This window comes from Pholcus phalangioides, unplaced genomic scaffold, assembly GCF_987345545.1.
Source record: "Pholcus phalangioides strain wild (caught in Gottingen) unplaced genomic scaffold, Ppha-v1.0 ptg000020l_1, whole genome shotgun sequence".
NCBI classification, from domain to species: domain Eukaryota; kingdom Metazoa; phylum Arthropoda; class Arachnida; order Araneae; family Pholcidae; genus Pholcus; species Pholcus phalangioides.
In genome coordinates, this window is record NW_028301613.1 from 11,488,576 (window position 1) to 11,507,340 (window position 18,765).

At 40.5% G+C, this 18,765-nt stretch overlaps 1 protein-coding gene across 2 annotated transcripts in view; it reads right to left on the reverse strand.

Annotated features, from left to right (window-relative positions):
* The window catches only part of LOC149070966 (ankyrin repeat and fibronectin type-III domain-containing protein 1-like), a 310,181-nt gene that overhangs the window by 271,127 nt on the left and 20,289 nt on the right, over positions 1–18,765 (reverse strand). For both annotated transcript variants that reach the window (XM_089248733.1, XM_089248732.1), the window contains exon 2: positions 8,504–8,771. In XM_089248733.1, the coding sequence (XP_089104859.1) occupies positions 8,504–8,559 (56 nt within the window). In that variant the 5' untranslated portion in view covers positions 8,560–8,771. The remainder of the gene's footprint in view (positions 1–8,503; positions 8,772–18,765) is intronic.

An 18,765-nucleotide genomic window follows, 5' to 3' on the forward strand; every position in this document is an offset into this window, starting at 1 on the left:
TATTATTGAAGATTTGGAATGGGTGGTCTGCGAATTATCCGAGACTAACTGCTACCGTATTAGCCGCCATGCCATGAATATCGGGAGACACCAGCTTTTGGAATGGTGGTGTCTGGTCCATTCCCGGCATGCCGCCGGAAAAGGCGAGGTTCAAAAAGGATCATATGATGCATCCAAAAGAGCGATACCAATTTATGATAGGTAATGAATAACTAAAGCGAATAAAAATAGTTTATCACTAAAAATTTCTGGCTTTTGAAAAGCGGGTCTGGAGCGACATCGGGGGGCGCTATAACGAGGTTCGACTATATTTTTCTCGTTTCCTTGCATGCTCAGAAATTAAAGGAATATGCTGTGACTTTTGTTTTGCAACATCATGTTCAGCAGTGCTGATACAGTGGGGGGGGGGGCTTAGCGGGCCTATTAGTTCGGAGAGGTGGAAAATTAAAGTAATGTAATGAATGGGCAAGAAAAGTAGTAGGATAAGAGAAAGGCGACAAATTTGTTTTTGCTCACGGGCGGTAAAACCATAAATCTGCCTCTGCTAGAGAGCGAAGTACTAAAGGCAGCGAGTGGCAAAACGAGTTGCCTAGAGAATTTGCAAGCTTATAGGCTGCCAAAGTAAGTAACCTAGAGTGCAAGAGACCAGGTCAGTGAGTAGGTAAAAGAGTTTATGACCAAATTAGTGCGCAAGCATGTGATCAACCAAAAGCGTGATCTATGTCATCATCATGAGTACGCACCTATGTCATTGAGCAACCAATAGAGTGAAAACTAGAGAGCGATGGACCAAGTCAGTGAATGACAAAAAGATTGACAGGGAAAGTGCAAGCATGTGAGCGACGAAAGTGACTTGGAAACAGAACAGACGAGGTTCAAATAAGCCAATTCGATCGATCGATGTAGGTGTTTGAAAATTATCCGAAATCTGTGACTCGAATTTCTCGGCACATGCCGGGAAATACAGGTATTTGGGAGAGGCTGTAGATGACCGCAAATATTGGTAAACAGGCAGATGAGGTTTTTACAACTTCTCTATAGATCCCTTAGAACAGTGGCTCTCAAACTTTTGTCGTCCGCGCAGGAGCGGCTCAAGCTTAATTGCCGCCTGGATGCAAAGCCTTGTGTGCCGCCTTTAAAGGTCACCCTGATGGGAGGCTGACAGGACTTTGCCAAGCTCATACTGTGATGAACCCGACTTTTTTAGTACAAAGCCACACATCATTGTTCAACAAAATGTCCATGATCATTCGTCCTGCTTTTAAAGAAACTGTCTGCATTTTGAACCAGGATTATTATATCATTCTTCATTACGTCAGATAAATTGATCCACATTACGACTCTTATTAATGAGCGATCATTACCATTTCCCTCTGACCTGCACCGGGGCCCCCAGGTTAGAAACTTTGGAGAGATGCCCTAGTGTGGCCCATTTTCGTTACTTACCTTATCCCGTAAACAAGGGTGTCGGAAGTATTTCGAACCCGTGCTCATCTTAAGCTTTATGTGCAAAATTTTGGTATAAGGGGGCCGTTCAAGTATTACGTCATCATCGATGGGGGAAGGGGTTTCCTATTGTTGACTTGATGACAAGGGGGGGAGGGGAGTTTGGATAATGCTTACGTCATCAACCACCCTTTATGAAATATTTTTAATAGCATCTTACTCGGTGCGCCAAAAACGAGAAAAACCTTTCAATAGCTTGTGGGCCCTTGAAGTAACATCCCCCTCTATTGATAAGTGCCCTACAGAGCCACGTTAGTGATCTCTAAATGTTTCGTGGATCCAAGTGATCTGGAAATGTGTCCGGGCCGCTTAAGCGCTCTGGAACTGTGCCACGCATCACTCAAGTGATCCGTGATTATGCCGCGGATCACTTAAATAATCTCAGAATGTGTCGCGGGTAACTTGAGTGATGTACAACCGCACTGGGGGCCACTTAAGTGCTCTAAAACTACGTCACGTGTCACTCAAGGGATCTCTAAATGTGTCACGGATCGCTTAAGTGTTCTAGAGCCGTATCCCGGGTTATTTAAGTGATCTGAAAATGTGCCACGGGCCGTTTAAATGTTCTGGAATTGTACCACGGGAAACTTAGGCAATCTGTAGATGTGCCGCTTAGTTCTTTTTTTTACAAAATTAGGTTTGAGGAGGGCAGGTCGCTTAGATAACCCCTCGGGGCCATATTTGATCCGCGGGCCAAGGGCCTTTATGTGATTTATCATTGTATGTCTTAGAGGGTAGGTCGCAATGAATTTATTAAAGGTAAATTTTGCGTTCATAGCCTTCAAATAACATTGAAATTAACAGAAATTGATTATAACAACATATAAATGTATTTTCTTCCGAAATTTCAATTAAAAAATATTTTTTTTGCATTAAAAAAATAAATTTTTGATCGTGGGATGGGGGCACGAGCCTCCCTACGCCCCAGTGTACGTCCCTGATCCCACCAATATGCGTTAGGATTCAGAGGGGTAGAGCTGATGACGAAATTTTGCTGACAAGGGGGGGAGGGGGTCAAAAATGGCTAAAAATTTGCTTACGTAATAATTGAACGACCCCGAACTACTTTTGGGGTTACTCAGACCGAAGCCACAAATTCCTGTCATCCACAGTATCCCTGGCTACGACGCCACGACCCGTGAAGGGGAAGTATAATGTGTCGAGTTTTATTAATAAATTCATTTTTCTGGTGCTCCAGAGCCGCACAAGAAGCCGAATTTTTCCTTTGCTTCTATTTAACCGTTGCAGAAAAATTACCGAGGGAGGGGAGGGTCACTAAAGTACACACTTGCCCTACTTGTGAGTGTATATTTCTTGTTTCTGGTGTTACGGTCTCATGCACCTGTTTGTTCCCTCTAGTTTTCTCTTACATCTTCGTCCTCAAGGTCGTGCGCAATATCATGTGAATTTTTACTACTGGAAATTTAAAAAAAAAATTGTGTCAGACTCAAACCCAAGTTGCCATCCAGGTGCACCACACCTCTTGCACTCTCACTTAAGCCACCTCGCCTTCCGCGGCTCCCTTGCCCTAACTAAAATTATTCCGTGGCTCAGGGGCTCTCTTTCAGGTCATTCTTTTGATCATTCAAATGCTTGTACAATGTCTAGGTCACTCTTCTGCTCACTCACTCATTTATTCTCTCGCTCTCTGGGCAAAGGCATATTTATGGTGGGCTACACAAACTTTGCCGCCCTTCTCTTATTCTACTCATTTTCTTGACCACTTATTCCTCAATTTTATCGCCCCCCCCCCTGAACTTGCCACAGGTGGCTATATTCCTCCTGCAAATACGCCACTACCTGCCAATGCGTTAAACACTCGACTGCCAAACAGCACGGTCAGTAACCACAAATTAAAAAATCAGTGAAGGCTTACCGTTTGGTTGAACACTCAAGCTTTCCAAGTAATCACACCAGGCGTTCACAGTTCTTATCCAATAGTGATGTTATATCCTTATGTAAATAAACCTCCCACACGTGCGCCGTTTAAGATTGACTTTTGTTCAGTTTATAGACTGACAACAAGGATCGCTGGAAGTCTAACTGAAGACAAGAAATGACTCGATCCTCCATCACGACCCTTCTTCAAAGAACTCTCTGTCTCTCATTAAACGTTGTCTAATTATTCGGCAGGAACGGACGAGCCATTTCTTTGTGGGGACGGGAAAAGAACAGAAAGACGCCATTTTAATTATTTCCTCTTCTCCTGCTCTAATGAGAAGCTCAAGAAAGCAATGTCTGTTCCCGAATCCTTTTGTGGTAGATCTTTTTCAAAACCACTGAAAAAAGAAATGCATATCAAAAGAGAATTTCTTGTCTGTCTTTTTTTCTCAGCGCTATTCCAGAGTTTTCCGGAATCGGGACGCGTGTTCCAAGTCGTGTGCATGAGAACTGAAACAGTCGTGATAACTTCGCATATCGGAAGGCCGGGGAAGGGAGTGCTCACTGGGCTCCACTGTCGGTGGCATGCGGGATAAAAGGTTCGCTAGTGTCGAGTGTGACGATACCATAAGCAAAAAGCCTGTGGCTAGACTTTTTAACGGGAAGATCGTCTCGCATTTCCGCCTCGAAGTTGGGAACCACAGAAAACCAACTTCAGCCGACCACCACTGTGGTGACAGTGGAGTTAGTCACGAACAACTGCAATAAGAGATGTTCGGTTAATTAATAAATATTTCTCGCGCAAATTTGCTCTCCCCCCCCCCTCAAAATTAAAGGTCCTTTTTATCGATTTATTTGTTAAAGTTTCAGAATCATTCAACTGGAAATGAACTAGCTGATGGGTCAATGGAATTGGAATTCCAGACATTTCTTTCATATCCCCGCGGGAAACCTCTCCAGCAGAATCGCTATGGTCTCATTGACTGTCCAAGCACAACTGATGCATCGTCATCATTACACTGGTGAAATAAATTAATAGAATTCGCATATTTTATCGAATTTCATGAAAAGGACTGTAAAACCACTGCTTCTAGACAAAAATGCAAATCTTGTACGTCAAATACGTAAGCGTACACGTGTGTGTAGGCGGAGCCAGTTGAGAAACAGGCTTTATAAGCGCGCGTAAGTTAAGACGCATTTCGTTCGCTAGCACACCTCTGCGAATTTCTTGGTGTTATTTTGCAGCAATCGGTTAATTTCAAATTGTAACAGTAAAAATGAGTAACGTTTAGATGACGCAATGAGGTGGCGAATTGTGGGGAGGCTAGAAGCAGGCCAATCTCAAGTCCAGATTTGTAGAGAGTTCAATTTAACGTCCAGCGTCGTGTGTAACATATGGAAACAGTTCCAGGATACCGGATCCATCGAGAGAAAGCCTGGGCAAGGTCGTCCAAGAGCCACGACGGCCAGAGAAGATCGCAATTTGTCGATTATAGCGAGGCGTAACAGGAGTGCTACAGCTTCTCATGACTTGTATGCAGCCACAGGAATCCGTGTATCAAGGGTGACTGTTTCCAAAAGACTTCATGAGAGAGGGTTGTTTGCAAGAAGACCTGCTGTTTGCGTCCCGCTCACTTCTACGGACAGGAGAATCCGTTTATCATGGTGCAGAGAGCATAGAGATTGGAGTATCAATGGGCGACCGTTCTCTTCACTGATGAGTCCCGGTTCAGCCTCAGCACCGATTCTCATATGGAGAGAATCAGGGACCCGCTACCTACCCTCCAATGTCCGCGAAATCGGCCATTATGGCGGAGGAGGTTTAATGGTCTGGGCAGACATCATGTTGGATGGCCGCACACCTCTCCATGTCTTTGAAAGAGGCACTGTGACTGGTGTGAGGTCTTGGAGCCCTATGTTCGCCTTTTCAGGGGTGCAGTTGGTCCCGAGTTCATTTTAATGGACGATAACGCGAGGCCACATAGAGCTCTTCTGCTCGACGACTTTCTAGAGAGAGAGGATGTTCGCCGGATGGATTGGCCAGCCATATCTCCAGGCCTTAACCCTATAGAGCATGTCTGGGACCCTCTGGGGAAGGCAATAGCAACTCGCAACCCCCCTCCGGGAACCATCCGGGGAATGAAAACAGCGTTGCTGAACGAGTGGGACCAATTGCCACAGGAAATGATAAACTGCCTTATTTCAAGTATGAAATCACGCTGCGAGACCTGTGTATCTGTAAAAGGGGACCATACCCCTTATTAACCCATCTATTAACATATTTTTTTTGTTTCTTCTGCAACCGCTGTTTCATACCTTCCGACTCCAACGAGTGTCACGCACGATCATGCGTGTGTATTACAATTATTGAATGGTTATTTGTTTTATATTGTATCAATGTATGTACATATCAAATTTCATTAAAATCGATACAGTAGTTATTCGTGTCTTCAGGAAGCACATCTCACGACAGAAGTTGAGGCGAAGAGAACCCTCCTTGTTCTTTAAAATGGAATCGCCGAAACATCGGGACACCTGCCTTTGAGGGACAAAGGAGGACAGACGAGAGACCTTGGACGATCAGTCGGGAGCTGCCTATGTGCAGACGTGAATGCGAGGAGTGTAGTTTGTAAAATGATGGAGACCATTTGCGTTATTGAGTGATCAAATAAAGATCATGCAAAGTGGCAGATACGTGTGATGTGATTGTGTGAAAAGTTTTATTAGTGTGGAAAAAAAAAGGGAATTGAAGTTCACCCACCAATAAAGGTGAGCTCAACAGTAGTTCTAGAGATAATCAACCAAGTCTGCAAATTCCCTTAATTTCTTACACCAATGTAGAACGAAGAGTCGTCACTGGACGGCAAAAAAAAAAGAGATCGGTCATTCCGTACATATTCAGATCAGGGGTGGTGAGAGCAGAGTCACCGTGATCTTTCCAAACACATCTGACGAGGAAAAGGCGCCAAGTTGAAGTCTTCAAAAAATTTTGAAAAATTACCACTGATTCTACTCATCAGAACAAAAATATAAAAAAAATCCAGCGGAATATTATTATGGATCACTCAAAAGAAATTTTAATTTCAATATTTTGAATGCCAATAGAAGCCAAGAACGAATTTTAAAAATCTCGCAACCCTAGAGTAACGTCAATCAAACAACACATAATCAGGTTAGGAAGCGTGGAAATAGTAGCAGGCTAATCACTAACGGCCGTATTCAACACCACAGTTTAAACTGCAATTGCAGGTGAAAGGATTGAAGATCGAAACGGATTGGTTAATTGAGTATTTTAACCAATCCGTGTTGATCGCTAATCCTTTAACCCGTGACTATAGTTTAAACCAACGGGTTCTCAACCTTTTTTGACTCGCGGAGCGAGTTTTTTTTAGTAAAAAAATTCTATGGCGGAGCCCCGTAGTACCATTTCTTAATTATTCGTCAAAGTTAGGGATTTATTTTTGCTATTTAAAAATACTTATAATTATATTTCTTTTATTTTACTGGTTTTTTTTTTTTTTTATTTTCCTGAAGCGGCCATGGAGCCCCTGGAGAGTGCATAAGGAACCCCAAGGGCTCCGTGAAGCACCAGTTGAGAACCGCTGGTTTAAACTGTTGCAGTGACATCATTTGTGAGCCCGGTGGCGTAATTATCATCCCCACATTCTTTGCGACACAAGAAACATTAGCACGCCGGCGATTGGTTACTACAAGCAAGAAACATAACAAAACGTCACGAGGGGCGAAGCTTTTGGCGAAACTGAATTTTGAAATTCAGTTTCACTGAAAATTTTTCGTTCATCAACGAAAAATGAAGCATTTTTTAGTAAATCAATAAATGATACCAGGGCCTCACTTCGCGAGCCGTTATTACTGTCATCTTGACGCACCTGAACCGCATTCTTTAAATCATTGAATCAATAAATGATAGCGCAGTTGGAAGGGAGAGAAAAAAGTCTAGGATGGATTCGAGAGGAGAAATCGCGAACACACAACCTTTCGGTACGTGTCCTGTGCTCTAATCATCGCTCCAACTGCGGATGTCTGATTCAAGTACAATTAATTATATCTATTGTTAAACGTCACCAGCAAAAATTTCACTATGAGTGACGTAAGTGTTCATCACTCATTTCGGCCAATCACGACTCGCTAAATTTCTATAATGAAGCTAGAAATGTAGGGTTTGTTTATAAGCAGCCCGGTGATGGCCGCTGATGCCTCGGAAATCGCAAAAAAATTGTTAAACTTTCACTTACTTCCCAAAGATGAGAATAGTGGGCTTCCCTACACCAATATTAAAAACAATAATAAATTTAAAATTAAGAAATAATGGACGTACAACAGCGAATGCGTAGCCATCACCGAGCAGTCACGTCAACATTATCACTTGATGAGCCCGCCCGTATCTTTAGGCGCTATAGATCAGATACAGCACAGAAAAGGAAAAGGGTGTAGAGAAAGAGTAAAAAGAAATTTTTATACATATTGCCAAGAAGCTCGAGAGGAGATGATTAGCCAACTGCTGTCATTTTTAATAATTTTTCGCTGCATTAATTCCATTATTGTTTGTGTTTCTGGGCGAGATGAGTGTATTTTAATTTTTTCAAAATTTTTTGAGACGACACCCTTTCCTCGAGAGACGTCATCGTTTGAATGAGAGTCGGTCCACAGAGACCAAACCAGTTCCACCGAACGCAATCCAGGTCTCCTGCTGGATAGCAGGTTGCTACCACTGAGTAGAAAGAGTCAGTCAAAGACACCATAGTAGCTTAATATGTCACATTAATCAGTTTTCAAGTGGCCTCGAACAAGTCCAGACTTGGTCTCAATATCGTATTAGGCCAGGGGGGGAATCCTTTCATCAGGGGAAGCAAATAGTCACCACACTTTTCAATGTCCGGCTTTTCAGACCGCTCATGGCACCCCATTCAACTGGAATGTTCACCTGCTGCGACGCGTATTATAACGCTGTGGAAGGGAAGGGGGGGGGGGAGGGGGTGAACTGAAATTAATTAGCATTCCAACTCGGACGTGGTCGCTTTGGAGCGCAATTTGCCCTCGCTCAATGATGGCTGAAAAGGTAAGAACGGGGAAAAGATGGTAAAGGAATACTTACATGGCAATGAAATTTGGCGTCGCGAGCACAGGTAACCAATGTAGCTGCACTGCCATCGCTTAACGGACGTTCCATCGGATACAAATCCATCAATCACATCGTACTACAAAAGAATTCACTGCTTCAGGCATGTATGTCGTGAATGCATGAACTGTATATGTCAAAGTGTTGCGTGGCTACCTTCGGGATTCTTCCCGTGAAATCGGTTCATCCGGAGTATTTTTCATCTCTAATCAAGTTGCTCTTTTCATCGCTTTTTTCTCGGATTCTGTCAAAGAATAAGAAAAATATATTTTAATTGATGAAGACAGTTTTGGGTCAATGGCCCAGTAGAAGAATTACCAGTAGAAGCAACTAGTTCTTCAGTAGAAGAATACGGACTTCCAGACATTTCGTTCATATCCCTGAAGGTGAACATTCTGGTTGGAGCGGAGTCGCTGTGATCTCTTTGGCTGTTCACTTTGGCTGACAACTGAGACCGAAAAGTCATCCCGGAAAAGCAAAGGAAACCACAGTGACCCCTAAAGCTAGTGATACACCAACAGAACTCTGCAGTGCAAAAACCAATTTTGAGATGTGCCTAGCACAGTGCAAGCGATTTTAAGTGGTCGATTTTGCGTAGCTACACCACAAACCCGGTTTTTGCGTGGCGAAATTTTGCAGAGTTCTGCTGGTGTGGAACTGGCTTACATCTTCAGGGCTGATGAGAGCAGAGTCGTTGGCTGTCCAGAAGACGACTGAGGTATTACCATCATCATAGACCGAAGAGTAGTCCCTGGACAGCAAAGGAGACCACAGTGATTTCGTACATCTTCAGAGTTCATGAGAGCAGAGTCGTTGTGATCTGTGTGTTTCTAGACAGCCGTGGCGACCATGACCGTTTCGCTGTCGTTGCCGCTGAGGATCTCTCTCAGGTGTAGACGAAATGTCTGAAAGTTCAAATTCCACTTAACCACGGCCTGTTGTACCGAAACTATCATTCATTACGCCAGCCGTGGTATTCTAATAATATATCAATTAGCCACAAAAACAGTTGCACTTGACATGTTTAGCAATGCGTGATCGTAAATGACGGCACATTTACAATCATCCTATGCAAACGATAACAAATTATACCGATTTATGTTGCCCAGAGACGAAAACATAGGCATTGCAGCACAGCGAATCAAACCGGGACTTACAGATTAAAGTCAATTGAACAGGTTCTCTCTTCCGTGGCTCTCGCCATACTGTGTAAAGACTTTTCTGCTACAGAAACTGCTTATCTCGCTCTTGAGGTAGTAGTTCCTCTACTCAGGAAAGATACTGACAGGGACTTGGTTAGGTTTGAGTTCACCTCGGAACGGCCTGCAGTACAGTAGCTAATAATTCAGGCAGTATCGGCCTAGACTAAACTGCAATGCACTACGGTTTAATTAGCCCTCATGTTAACGGTTTTGAGGATTTCAGTCTGCCATCTAATCTGAATTCGGAAGAATCTCTGAAGTGTCTCCACGTACCTCTGGCAGGGCCTGTAGACCCTTGGGCTAGGACCATGCTGTAAGACAACTGTGGCGAGACCTTACGTCAGTATACAAGCCCATGGAACTGAAAATTTTAACCACAAAGCGGAGCAAAGAAGTCCTACTCGGGACTCAGAGGCGTCCGCTAACGGGAAATCACAGTTAAATCAAGTTCCACTGCATAAGGAATTTGAGAAAATTATCTACTGCAGGAAGGGGTCCCCCCACGCCGGGCATCACGTCTGAAAAATGATGAGCAGGGCCACCCTTATCAATCTCCAGAGGGTCATCACGTGACTTGCCATCGAACGACTAGTTCATATACTAACAATATCTTTTTGTTTGTTTCCTGAAGACGATTTGCTGCCATGTTTCTAGTGACACCAACCCGTTTTTCTCGCTTCGTTGGCCGTGATGGCATCATCATCAACTAATGGCCGTGTGCGCTCAGATGCAACACTGACTAGTATTGCTGTGGGTTCGAGAGTGTTGGGTGAGTGGCGCGTTTACATGGTTCGTCGCTCCTGAAAACGATCTTATCCATCACAGCCATTGAACATGCAACGGTGAGTATCTTTGTGGCCACACTTTCACTGACACATATCGGTGTGTCTGCAATTTTATGAGTGTCGTGGTTCCATTCGCGTGCAAACACAGAACACAGAAAGTGGGGGGGGGGGTGCTTAGTGAAAGAAACCTGGCTTCTTTGGTTTTCCAGCTTCAACACGTGAATACGAGCAGACGTCGCCGGTTAAAAACCTTTTCACACACACAGGTATCGATAACCCCGTCGAGTTAAACACCCAAAAATATTTCCTTTTCAGTTTATGATCCGAAATGTAAACAGCGACTATTTCTGACCGCCTGTATTATTTTAATTGGCTGACCATATTTGTTCGTGGAAAAAATACTGTGATTAACGGAATGTTGCCAAATTTGAGTTGAAAGTTGCCAATCATTGAAATCAATAAAAGCAATCGGCGTTGGTGGGGAAATGAAGTATTATCTGTGTATTTCACGAAAAAAAATGAGATATAAATATTTATATAGGGATGGGAAGTGATTAAAATTTTTAACTGGTTAATTAAACATTTTAATCCGATATTTCCAAATCCTATTCATTCATAGCAAACGTAGTGTTGGTATCAATATAATATCAATTGATGCTACCAGAATATATTCCATTCATTTCACGCATCTATCCACCGAATAAATTCTGAACTGTTAGTAAATACAGAAATAGATTGAGAACAAAAGGCCGCGCCCGCTTTGAAGCTATTTAATATCGTCCCTCTCTTTGCCAGAAATGTGAATGTGCAAATTTCTAGAACTTGGAAAAGGACTTCTGAATGTTTACTCTACCCATATTACTCTACAGAAGTTGTTCAAAAAGGTTTTGTAAAATGTGTTTCAATAAGGTATACACATTTGCCTTCCTGGAATAACTTAAATAGCAAAATAATTGATCCAACCAGCTGATAAACCCAAAAGTGAAAATTTGCACATTCATGTCTCCGCTATAAAAGAGACGATATATATTTGCTGAACATGCTTTTTCACATATTCTAGAATTTCTTAATTTGGATCTCTTCTCTCTTTTTTAACCAGTAATTTTAAAAATCAATAGTTTTCGTTGAATCGACTTGTGTTTCCTCGTGTCCTGATCAAAAAAAATTGATTCAAATATTTTTTCAATATGTCACTTATCTGAAATTTTTTGTATAGGAGCATAGTTTAAGACATTTAATCGGCTTAGTCAAAAATAAATCAAGTTTGCAATTTAACTTTTAATAAAAGTTTTGATCGGATTGATCGAGTCGATTAACTCAACTATAATTTTCAACTGCGATAAACCGACCTGATTAATCGGGACTGTCCCAATATTTATACAGTCGATCCCGCTTATAACGTTCCCACTTGGAAAGTGGTCTCGCTCAGTACGATTTATTTTCGTGGTCTCCCAACTCTAAATAAATCTCAAGATTTCCCGTTTAAAGCGCTTTTCATGACGGTTTTTGAAAATTGTTGCGAACCGGATCCACTGTATTTATAGTCCGAATAATGGTTATAATTTGAAAGTTATGAAAATCTTTAATCCCCGAAAAGAACAGAAATCCAAGTCAGCTTCATTAGAAACAACTGGCTCATAAAAATTTAATACTAAAAAAAAATTCGGTGCGGCAGAAATTACGGGAATGTTCGTGTAATACAAATACAACGCCACAACAGACAAAATGCCCAACGAGGTGGCTGATAAAAAGATGCCCATAAAAATATGGTTGTCATATATTTCAAAACTACGGATGATATAGTCACGCCATCTACTAATTTTTTATTTTTGAAGATTTATCGGAATTGCACTGGAATCTAGTACCTAATTTTTTGTGAGAGTCAAAAAAAAAAAAAAATTAAGAAAACTCCATTATATATTTTTTTCACAGTAGACAACGGTTATTAGAATGGACAACTTTATCATATAAGTATTGTTATCACTTTTGCAAAGTGACCGGAAATATCTAGTAGCATTTGCAGAGGTCTTCCTAACAGCTGCTGGAATCGATCGATGTCAAAGCTAAAGAGAGCGCGTGCGTTTATTTACTTAAATCAAGGGACGACGATGTCACCCGAGGACAGATTGAACGGATCAACGCTTTGTTCTTTCACTTGATGACTGACGGGGGTGACATTTACATGAAATGTTCTCGTGTTTGTGGATCTTCTGAATTTTACCAGTTATGAAAGAATGTTTCTGAACCTACGTATGGTCCGCCACGGTGGTTGCAGACTTGATGATTTAATTCCAATTAAATAAAAAAAACTCTTTGATTGTAAAACCGATGCTCATAAGATACTCTTGCGGGTTCAAATAAAAAAACTAGTCCATCCATACTTTGAGAAAAATTGCTTTCCTTTATACGAGTTATCGCCTAACTGTAGCCAAATAAAAAAAAAATTTCATATAAAATTGCCAACTGCTGTTGAAATTGATAGCTATTGCGAAAAATGTATTGCACGAAAAAACGTTTTATCCTGGTGATCACATTTCATTGAGGAAAAATACGGAAAATTGCGATCTTGATTATGGCAAATATATATGCCATCTCCATAGTTGTCTAAATAGTCATAACACGGCGAAATCACAAATTATTGCTAAAAATGCAGAAAATTCCCCACGAGACGTATAAAAAATATATATATAGAGGGGTGTCCCTTAAATTCCTAACTATTTAAAAAAATTCATAAAAATTTAAGAAATTGGCATATTTGAATGTGGTTGCGAAAAATTTTTTCTAAGGTTTTTTTTTTTGATTGGAGGGAAGAAAACAGTTCTAATTTTTGTCGATAGAAGTCGCTACACGAAAGCAAATCACTGGAAGTATGCAAATCAGTCTTATAAAATGCAAGGTGTATGATTAACGGCTTATTTCCGAATTTTCTTGTCACTGGCGCTAAACGAAAAGTTTCATTGAGGTGAAACTTCAAAAGTTGAAGTTGTTTTACCTCAGCCATGAAAGAAGCTTTACGAACGTTTCGGATTCAGAGGAGATTGAAGAAAAGTTCCAACACTTCTGTCGGACTACTGTGCAGCGTCTTCTATCTAGAAAAAAAATGGTTCAAATTTTTGATACCACAAAAAAACAATCCCTTTTCGTGTGAGAATAACTTTTTCGCAAACCGCATTCAAATATACAGATTCCTTCAATTTTTACGAATTTTTCAAGCTATTAACGGATTCGGGTCACCCTGTATATACCTACGTATCAGTTTAGTTTTTGTAGCATCGAAACAAGGCTCAACTATGAAAACAATGTTTGATGCCCCGGATGCAAAATACTCTCTTTACTCATCCAAAATAATAGAGGGAGCGCAAACATTGATGTCTGTTCCGGGTAACTAAATGCATTTTTGATCATGGATCACGTTTGTCGAACCACGGTCATTTTCTGCACACGAAGACTAATTAGACCGGGATCTACAATTTATTGCCGATTCCGAACGGCAGCCCTTTTCGACGTCTTTCAACTCATCTGACGATACCGAGTACATGCGCAAAAAGTTGTGTGGCGAAATAAAATATAAACGCTCATATCTCAGGAAGTATTCAGAACATATCGGTGTTTTTGATGTCTGCGGGTAAAGCTCGTTAGGACAGATAATACCACTCCGTTTCTTATACACCCAGAGACTCGCGGCCTCCTTTCGTGAGAAAATTTTTTCTTCGCAACGCAAATAGACGACATTGGTATCGTCTGTTAGCTATTCTAAGAACAAATCCAATGATACAAATTTCATTACGTCAGTACCTACAACGCAAAAGTATTCCCAAAGAGCGTATTGAAATTTACGGCCGTGTTTATGACACAGCCTACCCCAATTTTTTCTCTTATATTCACAGAGAGGTTGGTGCGCTAACCCGTCGTTGTGGTAGCGATCTTTTTCAGTGGTCATGTCACCGTTTCTATTATCAGAACCGACAATAGAAATTGTCTGGCAAGGACGAATCGGATATCGAACTCGCGACACCTCTAAACATCCTTTGGTACTACTCCCAGCGGCGAGCATCTTATCTGGGTCTATCACATCTACCTGGGCTACCGCACCCAAAAATACATTTTTGTTTCTAGTTGGTGGCCTGGATGGCTATTTGGGATCTTAACGGGTGTTCAAAGGGGCTCTGATCAAGAATGCAATGGGTCGAAATTATTGAAAGCTTTCACCAATTCTGGAAATTATTTCCTTTCATTAATTTTTTATTATTATCAATTCCGAATTTTCATTAATTTCAGGATTAATTTTAATTAATTTCATTTCTTTCATCACAATTTTATAATTATTTCTTCAACTCGGAATATTCATGAAATTATAATAAATATTTCTCATTTTTGATTCTCACAATTCCGAATTTCTATCAATTTTTGTGTCATTTTACATTCAATGTTCAGATTTTTGTACACACATTTTTAAGCATTCCTGCATATTCTGTAGTATAGTGGTTCTCAACCTCTTAGAATTCCCGGGGGTCCCTTTTTAGCATACAATTTTGTAATGGAGCCCAGTAAGCCTCTTTTCTTTAAATCAAATTCACCGAGTTAATTTTGTTTTTCTTGAGTGGCTGCGGATCCCAGGGGAGCCGTTGCTGTAGTAATTTATGCCTTTTGTTATGGATGACTCTCCCTCCCACTACGAACAAAATGTTTCAAATTGGGGGCTCGAGGGATCCAAAAAAGTTTGTGGGTGACCATCGAAATCGTTGAGAAAGCTCCGGCCCCCACTATTATTTTCTCACAGAGACTCGCGTCTGGTAAGGACGGCCCCGTGGTTCCTAACCAGGGCATCTCAGAACTTTTATGGATGCCTACAAAATAAGGATAAACTTTCCGCCTGGCAGTCGAGCAGTAAGGGAACTAGCTTCTGGTTGTGTGTGCAGGTCTGGGTTCGAATCCCGGTTCGGGCATGGATGTCTACTAGGACTAACAAGTTTCCCGGACGGATCTCTTGATCATACGGATCTCTTGGGAATACGTGGGGATCACGTTATTATTAAAATTATATTTCAAGAATAGATTCGGGTATCATCTCCAGCCGTGACACTTCCGGACCTCTCACACGGCACTCTTAATTTGAATCTCGTAAAGTGCTACGAACGCATGTTTACGACATAGGGGTTCTCAACTTGAGCTCGCGCAGCCGTTAGAACTCCGCGTGCACTTCCTAGGTGCTCTGCACGGCCTTTCCATGACAATAAAATGAATCAGTAAATTTGATGAATAAATAAAATAGGCCTACGGTGCGATAGTGATTATAGATTAAAAAGAGCTCGCGAGTCGAAAAAAAAGGTTGAGAAACCGCTGATATAAGAATTTAGTTGGGAATCCCCGAATACCTGGTTTTTCAAGACGGACGGTACGAGTGATACTTTTCATCATCAACCACCACGGTGATGAATAACTGGCTTTGGGTCAGTGACCGCTACGAGACGCAGCAGGTCTCGAACCCAACCTATGCCTCTCCTAGTAGGTCTTGACAACGACCGTGGATAGATACACTTCCGGGGGAACAGCCCATCTTACTTCCAACTAGGCAGGTTTGCCTAGTGCCAACCGACATTCCTGACATTCCTTCTGTGATGGGGGTGGGCAAAAAAAGACCTATCTGTTTACGACATGCGAAATGGTTATTTTTCCATCGACATTATATAAGCAAGGTTCCTTAGCATCATTCTCTATGGAAATCGGTCCGGACCATTAATTTTTGACGTTATAGCCGAGGTATCGCTACAACCATGGTTGTTATAACCGAGTTTGTATATTATTTAAGGTGATTGCCACCTTTCGGGGTACTTTTTTTTAAAAGATCGTTTGGATATGGTATAAAATTTATAAATTATTTAATAAAATAGTTATTTCATGAATATTTTAGCAAAAAATAATTGCCAATTTAGTAGTACGTAAAATTAGCATATTTTTAGTACTTCTGCTAGACACATTGTGCACTAAAACTACCGCTTGTACCAACATGTTCTTACAGATTATTGCTCTGACATTGTTCTGTACACTACAGTGGGAAGTTTCATACAAATAGTTTGGAAAATGCTTGAAAAATTGAGCTTTTTCGTGAAGTGAAAAAGCAAAAAAAAGCACAAGTCTTCAGAAAACGCATTCAGAGATTTCATTTTGGAACTAAGAGCGTTAAATTTTGTTTCACCTAATTGACGAATTTGCTTCCAGTTGTTGTGGAGATGGGAATGAAACAGTTTTGGATTCTAGTATAATTACCTTTTAAATGAACACTTGAAATTAATTTCTAAAAATTTTGTGAAACTCGTCATTTGAAGGCAGGCAGTCGCCTTGAACAAATGAGAATATCAACTCTAATATCAATTGAATAGTTTTTCATTCAATTAGCATTACCGTATTTTAAAGAGCAGAAGGAAATTCTTCCCCCCCCCCTTTTTTCGCTTAAAAAATTTGGAAGAAAAAATGTTCTCGTCAATGATATTTTTTATTTTTAGATGTTAAAAAATATATTTCTTATTTTCATCGTAGAAAATCATTGAATTCGTCTGTCATTCATCACTCTCAGCTGATACATTCCAATCAGCTACACAACTATAGTCCGTTTCAGGTTAACTTTGCAGTGAAGAGGAAGCTACGAGGGAACCTCATCACTCGTTGCTATGACAACAAAAGCCTCTTAACCAATGTATTGATGCGCGTCCTCGGTAAGGTATGGAAGATTTCTAGGCTATCGAGCCAAAATGTCGTGGTTGCTATAGATTTTTGATAATGGTAACCACTATTTTTTTCTAATTTAAAAATTTCAAACGAAGAAACATGGGTTCTAAACGATATTTTTCATTATTTTTTTCAAAATCACTAAAAAAATTGAAATATTCTGTATAAAAGATCATCATAAAAACTCCGATTTACGGGAACTTTATTTTGCGGCGAAGGAGTACACGCTCTACCTTTCTCTCCACTGCAAAGTTAACCTGAAACGGACTATAGTCCATTATCATCATCAGATCCACTCTCATCTTAAATTGCTAAGAATTGAGTTTGCTGAGAATTATTATCTTGTTGGTATCCATAATACTATTCATGTGTGAGAAACACCCCTATTTTTGCTCGATTTTTAGCAAAAAAAAGTTTTTTAACACAAGTTAAAATGCCGTAAGTTTCGTAGTGTGTAGGTTGGGAAATTTAATTTTAATAATTTATAAATTGCGATTATGATGCCAAGCTGTTTTTTCCGTGAAACAGTATATATTTTAGCAGACTTATTGCATCGCTGTGCATGTATTGGTAACTCAATGGTCCTTCAATATATCACTGTATATTGCCAAAAATTATTCATAAGCAATATTTGGCAATTTCACCGACATTTAGCAACATATTTAGTGAGAATCTGCGACGTCTCGTATCAATTATCCCGATTTCCTGTATTTTTCTTTATCAAATATGGTCACCCTAGTCATAATAGAATAAGAAAATGAATGCGCAGTCGTCTCTCAAACCCTCTTCGTCAGAAAAGAATTGGAATCTTCGATGTTTGACTTCATTAGTAAATATAACCGAGTTTGACTTCATTAGATTTTTCATAATAAGGGTAAATAACTTAATCCTACAACGCATGATTTATTTTGAGCTGATAATTTTTTCCATAATTAATGAAGTCTATGGAAAGCCGGGAAAAATATTAAAAAATTTTTTATCCCTTATACAGCACAGTCGTGCACGCTACAGTTGGTGTGCCCACAACCACTGCGCCACGAAGTACTTGTATTCCTTCTCCAAGGTCTTGCAGAGGACGTAAAATCGCATAAAAAATAAATGTATCGAAGTATTATTACTTTCCAGTGCTGTCTAAACGCATGGGCTTACACGGGCACGGCCCTCAGAAAAATCACTTGGCCCGAGGACCCATGATGCTCTTAAGACGGCCTTGTTACTTTCCAAATACACAACTACCTTCTTTGTGATTCAAACTATAGAAAAAAAAAACTAATTTGGGTGGAAACTTCAACGTAAAAGAAAAGAAACGCAAATAAATCATTTCGACCCTACAGTGCACGATTTTCTTTTTCGACGGGTTACAGAAGATTTACATTTCTTTTTTTTAATTGAGGAATTTTACTGCCATCTATGAATGGATTTCGAACGAAATGAAAAATAGTAATAATGAATGTCTCAAACATGAAGTTGCCAACTGGCAACGGAAAAAGAAACATGTAAAGTAGATGTTGCCAATCGGCAATAG